The following is a 10,706-nucleotide window of genomic DNA, read 5'->3' on the forward strand; positions in this document are numbered from 1 at the left end:
CATGTGCTTTGTTGTAACTGACTTTGGTGATTTGTTTTTTTTTATCGTTTCTCGCAATAACTCCTAACTAACGTTTTTTTTTTTTTTTTTGTAGCTCGTCTTATATTTTACAATTACTATTTTTAAATGCAATATTCTTATTGCAGATAAAGAATTGCTATAATGCCTTATAAAAAGTTAGTCTTTCTACTTCGCTAATGACTAAATAAAGTTTTATACTTTTCTTAAATTTATTTAAGAAACTTAATTGTCTATTCCAGCTGACTTATATATTTTTGGCATGTAATTTATTTACTCTTAACAACCTTCTTTATTTTTTTATGTTAAGAACTTGATTTTAACTGGGTTGCTACACAAAAAGGCAATTTTAAAAGCCCTAAAAACTCAGGTTTGTGTTAAACTTTTATTTCAAACACTTCAAAGAAATCTTTTAATTCTCAGAATAGTTTTTATGACTGTAGTGTAGTAAACTTATTGTAATTTTTTCTTGTTTTCTTACACTTTTTGATAATGATGATATTTTAACTAGATATTTAAGCTTTATTAGCAACTATTTATTAGCTTTTTCAACTTTTAATAAACTTAGGCTGGTTTGATACAACTCTGATATTTTGCTTTAAAAGTGACAACCATGTAAAAGACTAATCACTAATAAGACATTTTATTAAAGTATTCTAGAATTAATGTTAAAGAATATGTTCTAGCTTTTTGGAATATAGGTATTAATTTTATTAAGTTAAGTAATTACTAATTTTTTTAATGAATGTAAACTGTTTCACACGCAAACACTTTTTTTGAAGTAAATGTTCTGAGAAATATGAAAAAAGGGTTGATTATATAACAATATATAAAAGTAACCAAAAAATTGTCTTTCAAGTTTGGTTTTTATAGAGAGTTAGGTTGTAAGTGAAATTACATCAGTTTAACTTATTAAGTGCTTATGAAAGTACATAGTTTATTAACACTTAAGTATGTTAGTCAATGTAAATTCTATTCTATCAAATATTAATTTGAATAGGCATTCTATATACACATAAAAGTAATTTAAAATAATAAGTTGAACAAAAGTAAAAAATTTTTCTAGTGTAATTAAAACTAAAACAAAAATATTATTCAAGTGTCATTAAAACTAAAATTGCGGCCCGCGAAGACTTTTGAATTTTGAAATTTGGCCCGCGACCACCAATTGCCTGCCGACCCCTGGTCTAGATTAAGGGTGGGCAACGCACTCAACGCATTTTAGCTTACTAACATCTTGCATAGATCAAAATGAGATTTAAAATAACAAATAGTTTAAAATATGCCCTTAATAAACTACTATAAAATACAGTCGTGTTTTCTTTTTTAAAAAAAACCTTGACTGAGCTTTAAGTAGAAAACAGGGTAAAATTTTGGCAGGTGTGCAAGCTTTCTTTTGCAATGCATCTACATTATCCAAAAAAAAACAATATTTGTTTTCAAATTTGTTGCTTATCTAAAACTAGATTAAAAAAGCTTTACTATACAAGTTAACTAAAACAATCAATGACTGTTTTACTTTAAACGGTTGTATTAATTCAACTTCAAAAGCAATTTAATTGGTGAAAACTTTTCGTGTTATTTTTAAATTCTCAAAGATAATATTTAAGTTATAATCATAACTCCATAAAAATTACTTTTACAAACCAAATTGTGCACTAGACTTAATAATACTGAAATTTAGTAGTTGTATGACCTGTTTTAGTATTTACTAAAACCATTTATTCCTCTAAAGTTCTTTTTATGTTGTATGTATCTTCTAGTTTAAACTCTTAACTTATTTTTGTGTAAGTGTATATGTTTTTAGGATTTAACTTCAAACAACAATGTGCTTAAATTGTTTTCTGTGTTCACAACTTGCTTTAAAGTTTCTTCCTTTCACCTTGAAAAGCTTAGTTCTAAGAAAAAGCTTATTTAATAAAAAATTAAGCACTACAATTATAATTCATACCTATTACACGAGGTTTATTATTCAATAACATAAACAAAAAATTAAGTAAAAAGTTATTTTTATTTAACTTGTAGCCAAGTCTTTATCGATATTAAAAGTGTAAAAACAATTAATAAAGCGAATTATAATAATTATTTATATGTAACTAATAACTGTTTTTTTGTAGACGTTTTAACCAGGCCTTAAAAAAATATAACTAGAATTCTGTTATTCAATATGGGTTGCCAATGGTTTTTTTGAAATTTTTACCTATTTACTCTAAATTTCTTCAAAGTTTTCTATAGAACAAGTTTTTTCGTCCATTTTTAGTTTAAACCTCAAGTAAAAAACTGTCTTAAAAAGTATAACAACATTGAACAGATACTGTAAAGCTACCTTAAATGTGTGTTGTTTTTTTTTAATAAATAAAAATTTCAAAATGATAGATTTTTTGTATCTAGTTTATTACTTTGCATGTAAAAACACTTTAAAACTTTTCTTTTTTCACTTCTCAAACTCAAGGTTTTTTTTTACCTAAATTGTGAAATTCCAGGCAACCCTGATCAGTGCAAGTTTTTTTTTCTAATTTTGCTATAAATTAAAAATACATCAGGCTGCTGGTATATATAAGTGAATGTGAAAAAAAAAATCCAATCTCAGACAAAAACTGTTTAGGGATAGAGTTCTTTTAAAACAAGTCAACTAAAATAAAACTTGATAAGAAAATAACTTTAAAACAGCTTTACTAAATTCTACTAATCTAATACTCAGTAATGTTTCATCAACTTTGTTTTGCGCATTTAAATATTAATGAAGCTTAATATTCAATAGCTTAGTTATAAGTATTTAAACTAGTATAGAAGAATACTTTAGTAAATTAAATATTTTTGTGTAACTAAGTTGTTTGAATAACTTAATTATAACTTTGACCAAGTGTCAAATAATTTGATTGTAATCAGTGAAAATCTTTACAACAAAGCTGTAAAAAAGAAATATACTTTAAATAAGTTCGTTTAAAGAGAAAAAATACAACTGAACTCATTACTGATTTTCAAAAAAGAAAATACCCAAGACGCAACCATAATATTAGCATAGAATACTTTATTCTGTGAAATCAAAATTCTACCTAAATAAACGAAAAATAATAAATCTTAAGTTAATACAATTATATTTTCATTTTAATCTAAGTCTTTATAACCTAATTTCTCTGTAATCAGGTTTTGCTTTTTTATTTATGCTAATATTCAAATTTGCTTAACAGCATCACTTGATGTTGCTTACAAAGGGCCATACGGTCTAGTAATTTGATAAATAGTTTGTACTTTTAACTTATTTAGTATATATATGTTTTTTTTTAAAGCTTACTGTTGCTTTTGGACTAACAGTGATGTAATTGTTTGAATAATATCTTTCAAAAAGTTATATAAAATATTTTAAGATATATTATTTTTAAGGAAAATAAGCAAGCAAAAATTAACATAACAAAATTTAAGATTTCATAAAGTTTAAAACCTTTAAAGTTAAAATATCCAATAAAAAAACAAGCAAAAGCTCTTTTTCTAATTTAAAAAATTGTTTTAACAGTTAGTTTTACATCATTAAGTTAATAAAAAAAAATTAAGAGACTTAAAATTGAAAAAAAAAAAAAACTTTAAGCTGTTTACATTTAAAGATCATTTGTATATTTTATCATAATAATGCAGTTACTTTATCCTCATTAATGAAATCTCATATTCTTATGTATTTAAAACATTATTCAATTACGTTTTAAATAACCAAAACAAAAAGTTCATTCAGTTCTTTAAAATAAAGCATAATAATAAAAATATTAATTAAAAACAGCCTTTAAAAAAGCCGTGCAAAAAACAGATTTTCTTTGAATATGGCCAATTTTGTTAGTAAATGATAAAAGTTCATTTTCCAACCTAAATGACACACAATTAAAAAAACACTTTATTTATTAATTTCCTTCTTCCACGTCCATCATGATTTGGTCGAGGGCGGAATCTTCAAAGTCGTCCTGGGGTGCTTGTTGCTTAGCAACCCTGGTGGGTTTGGTTGGCATGGAAGCCTGCCAATCGATGTTGATGTCTTCCTTCTTCGAACTTTTCTTCATCTCGCGAGGTTTTCCTCCTGAAAATTTTAATAACTTTCCTTAAATAATACATTACAAGTTTCAATTTCAAATCTCAAAAATTTTTTAAAACAAAAAGTTATTAATTCAGGGTTCCGAAAGGTTTTTTGATAACTTTTTCCAAGATATCCGAATTTATTCTAGGTTTTTAAAAGTACATGTTATTTTGTCCATATTTAGTACAAAGTTAAAATTAAGGTAAAAAACTGCTTTCAATAGTATAACAACATTGAAAAGATTCTGCAAAGCTACTAGTGTTTTATGATAAACAAAAATTCTAAATACTTTTTTATGTTTGTGATAGATTTTTGGAATCAAATTAAAATTTCATTACTTACATGTAAAAGTTGTTTAAAATTCTAGGTATTTTTTTGGTTTTTTTTTTTTTGCGTAATTTGTAAAATTCTAGGTTCATTGCAAACCCTTTTAATTTTAAGTTACTAAAAAAAAACAAATATTTGTGAAAACATAATAATAAGTTATAAATTATTAAAACTAATAACCCTAACAGACTATCAATATAATTTTATTAATTTCGTACAAATATGTTTGTATGTACTAAGTTATCACCTTTTGTATCAAGCAAATAAGTTTAAACTTATTAATGAGTACTTTATAATATTAACTTTGTATAATTTTTTGTTTGAATATAAATGTATTTTATTTATTTTATCTTCTTCGTGTCCCGTTTAAGTGGCTCAGGTTTTGATGCTTGAGTCCAACATTGCACAATAAACAATATAATGATAATAATATAATTAAGTTTAAAAATATATTGAAATGAAACAAACCAGTTAGAATTCTTCTACTTTCATCAAAATATTGATTAGGATGAGTTACTTGGAACGCCGTGTGGTCAGACATCTGTAAAAAATAAATCATTTTGAGATTTGTTTTGAAGCATCAAAAAATATAATAATAAGTAAAGTATTAAACAAACAAACTATAAAATTAATTCAAGTATAGAAAAAAAAGAATGACAGTGAAATATTTTTAGGTTTTTTTAACGAAGTAGAGGTTCAAAAATAAATGATTATAATATTTCAAAAAAACGTTCTAAACAAATACAACAACAAACCCCGTGAGTGACAGCGAAATACTTCTGACAAGCTATCTGGTAGTGGTGCTTGCTTATCAATTGTACTATTTGCTCAATTGCGTCTGTGGGGCACTTGTACGAGGATAGCCGTTGTCTCAACACCTGTTCGCTACAGTGCTTGAACGGGCAGCCTGGTGTGTTTGTATTACATATAAAAAATATACGGATTGGATATCTGTCTCAGCTGCTTTAATTACTTTGAGAAACAGACCTTGCGACTTGAAAGGTATTTTAAGACTGCGAGTTTTTTGGTAGCGAGAAAAAAAGAATCATACTGGGGTTTACTGACAACGGTGTAAAATTGAAAAAACGAAGGGTTGTAAAAGAAGCCTCTTGTTATAACAACCACTCGGTAACAAGTAGAAACTAAATATACAAGTTGCAGAAATGCCTTGCGACGCAAAAATACAACTTAAAACTTGTTTCATAGATTGAGGAAGGATATTTATGACATAAATTTCATTTTACAAAACTTATATATTTGCTCTTTAAATACTACTACAAACAGACATATTTTACAATATTATCGTTCTTTAATTTCTTTTTAAACTACTACTTGTTATTGAAAACGTAAAAAATAATAATTAAGTACAGATCTTCTTTTTTTTTTTTGAAATAGATATTACTGTTTTGAATTTTAAATCTTGAATAAGCTACAATGTGAAAAAAAAAAATTTAACAATTGTGTTACAACAATACCCCATATTAAAACGTAAATAATAGTTATATTGTGTGCAAATTATCAAAGTGTTAACCGTGGTGTTCCTGGCTGGATTGGGGCGCATTGGTGGTAATTATCTTCATGCAGCTGAAAGGCGAATAGTTCACTCTTTTGCCCTCCTTTCCGTAATTGTGACGTATGTTGTAAGAATACTGCTTCTCAAACTGTTCATTGGTGTTTAATATATCTTAAATAAATATAAATACTATATGAAGTATAGTGCTCACATTATTCTTACATTTATAAAAGAAAAAAAAAAACATCAATTTCATTTTGACTTTATTTAAAGATAATAAAAACTTCATAACAATCTTCTCAAACTGTTCATTGGTGTTTATTCTTATTTAATTTACATTACGGTTAAATTTAGTAAAGTAGTAGTTTATCTAGGAATTATGAACATTATTTTCTAAGTTATGTTCTAATTAGTGATATACCGGATCCACTTTTAAGGATCCGGCCGGCTCCGGATTCTAAATTTTTTATGTAGTTTAAAAAGAGAACAAATTTATAAAATTTAGTTATTATAATACCATTAATCAGTAAAAACTGTTTAATACAAACATTTTGTTAAAAAAAACACAAAGTCTTTAAAAGTTTTTCTTTAAATAGTACAAATTCAAACCTTGTCGAGGTCTATCACTTTGGTGAATTCCCTCCTCCAAAACTTCAGCGCCGACTCAAGCGTGACGCCTATACCCTTCAAATAGAGGGAGTACTGCTGCCTGCCCTGGTACTTGAGGTGGTGGTCCCTCGTCAGGTTCTGGTGCAGGTTCCGCATGCACAGCGGGTACGACGTTTTCGACAACTGTGGGTTTTGATGAAAGCATTAACGCTGGTATCAAAGGTGTTTGTTGTGATTTAATAAAATAAACTTATAGATACTTACAATTAAAAGCGATTATATATTTTTAACTTAATTTAGAAAAAGTATAAAATTAAGAAAAAAATGGTTACATAAATGGATAATCGTCCACTTGGCGAAATTTAAACAATAATGGTCACCCGCTTTGTGAGTTGCGTGAAATTATTTTAAATTAACTGTTTAATTATTGCTAAGCATTAAAAGTGGGTAGAAATGTTTTTTTTTTCACTTGAGGTTCTACCTAAAAACTAGATGTTTTCGATAACTGTAAATTGTGTTTGAAATATTGAATTGGTAAAAAACGTCCTTGTGGTTAGGAACAGACTTGTTAAAATGCTAATTATTACTATGGTAATTCAGCAATGAAGCGTATAAAATTTGGTTTGTTTTGAGTTATTAATTTCACGCTCGAGTAAACAAAGCAGAGCTTTTTAACATGTCTGGTTAGGAAGCAAACTTGTAATTACTTGCCATTAAAGATGAGTTTGAATGTTTACTTGAGGTTTAATATAAAAAGAAAACTAAATGTAAAAATTATACAATAGTAATATCTAAGTGTTTGTGCTGATTTCAAAGAACTAAACTTGTAACCACTTTCCATTTTGTAATTTTTTTTAGTACAATATATTGCAATATGATACATAGTCTATTATTTTTTATGTTTCCATACATATACGAACTAATTAAAACATAGTACAAAACAAAAAAAAAACCTTATCGAGATCATCGATGTTAACATTTCCCTTGTTTTTATCAGTATCGTATGCGTTTGACACCGCTTCCTTGCTGAAAGACTTCAGTATCGGAACTATCCGGTTTCCTTCCTCTAATTGGGGCAGTGCGTGGAAAGATAACTGTAACGAGAACTTATGTGATTTTCAATTACACTTTTAAAAGTTTACTTTAATATGTAACAAGCAGTTGTTTGAGTTAGGCTTAAATCAACTAAAAGTTTTAGTCAATAGATTAGCTGACTTAAGTTTAAAAAAGTTCAGTTCCTGTTTTCATGAATACAAAAATTTTACACCGCTTAATTAAACTAAATTAAAATTTCTTGACTCAGCCAGGACTGGTGGTAAATTTTTTAGCTGTAATGAGTGTGAAAAAAGCTAAACTTTTAGTGATTTCAGGTCCAAATAACTTTAGTGCACACATTACATATAAACTTACCGTGAGCCACTTAGACAGGAAGCCTCTGTATTTAGCGCTAATTATGTTTACAAAGTTCTTTTGAGGCACGTATGCTTGCCCCTGTTAGAAAATAATTTATTAAAAAAATTTATAAGTAAATCAAACACAAAAATATCAAAAATGGTTCTATTTTCTTTTTAAAATATTTAGCATGCAAAATTTATAACTTGTTGTTGGACTATTTTCAAGTATTTGTAAAATAAAAGGTAAAAATTTTATCAAACTTAAACATTTACTAAAAAAATAAACTAGAAAACTAGATATATAACACTAAAGAAACATTTAAATCTAAATTTATTAATACATTTTCTTAAAAAAATAATTCAACTTGTTACTCAAGTTTTTTAGCTTGAAAAAAAAAAAACAAGCTATTTATTTTTCTAATTTTAACTTATAATAATATTGAAACCATATAAGTATCAATAATGACAAAAAAAGCTTTAATTTACCTATAAAAATTATATAATAATTTAATTCAAACGTGTATTAAAAAACATATAACAAATAATTTTGTTACTTAAGTTCAATGAAATTGATTTATCATAAACAAAGTATATATAAATGAACATATAAAAAATATTAAGTGAATTTTTATCTATCAAATATTAGCTTTATTAACTTTATTATCAGCTTTATGAACTTTTCGTATAATTTATTTTATTTTAGTCAAAAATAACTTAACAAACTCTAATAAAAATGTAGTTTTATACGAGAAGAACTAATAATAAAACAAATAACGCAATATAGAAATAACAATACTTTATACAGTTTTCATTAAAAAAATATTTTTTCAATAAACATCTTACTAGATAAATTTTGTTTTAATAAAAATAAAAGGAAGGTGTTTGAGCTAATCAGTATATTTTCTATCCATATTTTGTAGGGTCATGAATTAAAACAAGTCATCACTTCAGCTCGAATGTGGCATGAGTGGGATTCGAGCCCACTTCGAAATTAACTTTTGACATTTATATGTTCTAAACTAAGGGTGGGCAAAGCCCAGGAGCTTAATCCTGCTATTTAATAGAAATCTTTGGCTTGCAAGGTATTTTAAGTTCGCAAACATATTTTTTTTAAACATGAGCTTTTGTTCAAAAAATTGTTATAAAATGTTTTATTTATTTAGTTTTTGTACACAGCAGAGCCTTTCAATTTATTATTACGTTACAAATTTACTTTTAAATACTTTCTACTTCTGTAAGCACACGTTTATGTGATCAGATTTTTTATACAAAATCTTTTTACACTTTTTCCAGTGCTGCTGCACAAAAAAAACATTTAAGGTAAATCTGGCCGGCCAATTGAAAAGGCTGCCGACCCTCTCTTGTAGATTTTGTAATTTAATAAACCTAAATAAGTTCCCTAATTTAATTTACCTTTAAACTTCAAGGTAATGAAGAGCAAACCCCACTGCAACCAGCTCTTCCTGACCGGCCTGCAGTGGCCCAACATGTCGGGGCTGCAAATGTGGGTGAAGTTCATCGACCGCATCATCGAGGCGACCCACCTCGACAACCAGGTCACCATATACGGGCCCAAGGGCGTCGAAGAGGTGGTCAGGAGGAGGCTGGAGCCCATGTTCTCAAAGACTCGAAAGGACAAGATCTGGCCGCACGTGCTGTTCGTGGAAGTGGCGGACGGGCAAAAGGTGAAAAGCTCCCAAGTGACCGTGACCGCTCACGAGCTTTTAAAGGATGAAAACTTCATGTACGAGGTCAACTGCGAGCTTCAAAAGGGCGGAGAAACGCGTAGAGCGAACATGTTTATTGCTGAAATGTCAGATACAAACCAAATGGAATCGATCAAAGACAAGTTGTCTGATATACCATGCAACCCAGATGACTCAAATTTTTTTGTGCAACAAGCTAACACAGGCGGAATTTATAATTTTTCTAATCAGCTACCCAACTGGCATGTTCTAACTCCCAATGACACCAACAAAGAAGGGAAAGTTGACGGTTGGGCTGTAAAGAACCTGATCAGGAGCGCATGCAACAAAATTTCCCCTGGTTTTTTCCCGCTGCATGGCAGAAATAATGTTTTAGACCAAAACCTGCTTGTTGATAATAATAATTTTTTTCAGCTCAGCGATTTTACGAACTACCTAGTAACCGGCACTTACGGTTTGGGCACAAACAACATTCATTCGGCCGAAAAATACACCAAAGTTTACAGAGACTTGAAAGAAAAGGTGGAGGCGGAAGGTGTGAGCGCGGATCGCACAAAAAGCAACTGCGACTTTCCAAAACTGACCGTGCTGGGGTGCGGGGACGGGAACGACAACTTCAGGAGTTGCAGCGCCTACCTGTTGAAAACAACCGAGAACAGGTCCATGCTGATCGACTGCGGGCCGGGCACGCTTGAGGGCATGCTCAACCACTACGGGCGGGAAAGGTTCCACAAAGTTCTGAGCACGATCAAAGTCGTTTACATAACGCACAAGCACGCGGACCACGTGGGCGGGCTGGGCTCTCTGATCCACCACGTGTTGAAAACGAACGAGCGCGCGGAGGAGAAAATACTTTTGATCGGTCCGCCGTGGCTGCACACGCTCGTCCCCACCCAGGTGCCCACGGAGGAGTTCAGCAAAAAGTTCAGGCTGCTCAGCTTCGGCTTCCAACCGACCCACAACTGCCACAAGCTCGAAGCCGCCCTGGACGTCAGGAGCTTCAGGTGCGTGCTGGTGGAGCACGGGTGCCTGACCAAGGGCCTCGTCCTCGAAACCAACCGCGGCAACTTCAAGTTCGC

General features: G+C 29.7%; 1 protein-coding gene across 1 annotated transcript; it reads right to left on the reverse strand.

The window, feature by feature from the left end:
• Window positions 1–3,908: 3,908 nt before the first annotated feature.
• On the reverse strand, window positions 3,909–8,926 carry LOC145839605 (DNA primase large subunit-like). Its single transcript, XM_082947232.1, has 8 exons — window positions 8,918–8,926; window positions 7,938–8,018; window positions 7,481–7,621; window positions 6,528–6,710; window positions 5,937–6,066; window positions 5,161–5,312; window positions 4,874–4,946; window positions 3,909–4,081 (listed from the first exon to the last, which is right to left on the reverse strand). Exons 1-8 carry the CDS (start codon window positions 8,924–8,926, stop codon window positions 3,909–3,911), a joined length of 942 nt encoding a protein of 313 aa, XP_082803358.1.
• Window positions 8,927–10,706: the final 1,780 nt, after the last annotated feature.

The sequence above is a fragment of the Thalia democratica genome, chromosome 1, assembly GCF_965202585.1.
Source record: "Thalia democratica chromosome 1, ktThaDemo2.hap1.1, whole genome shotgun sequence".
NCBI classification, from domain to species: domain Eukaryota; kingdom Metazoa; phylum Chordata; class Thaliacea; order Salpida; family Salpidae; genus Thalia; species Thalia democratica.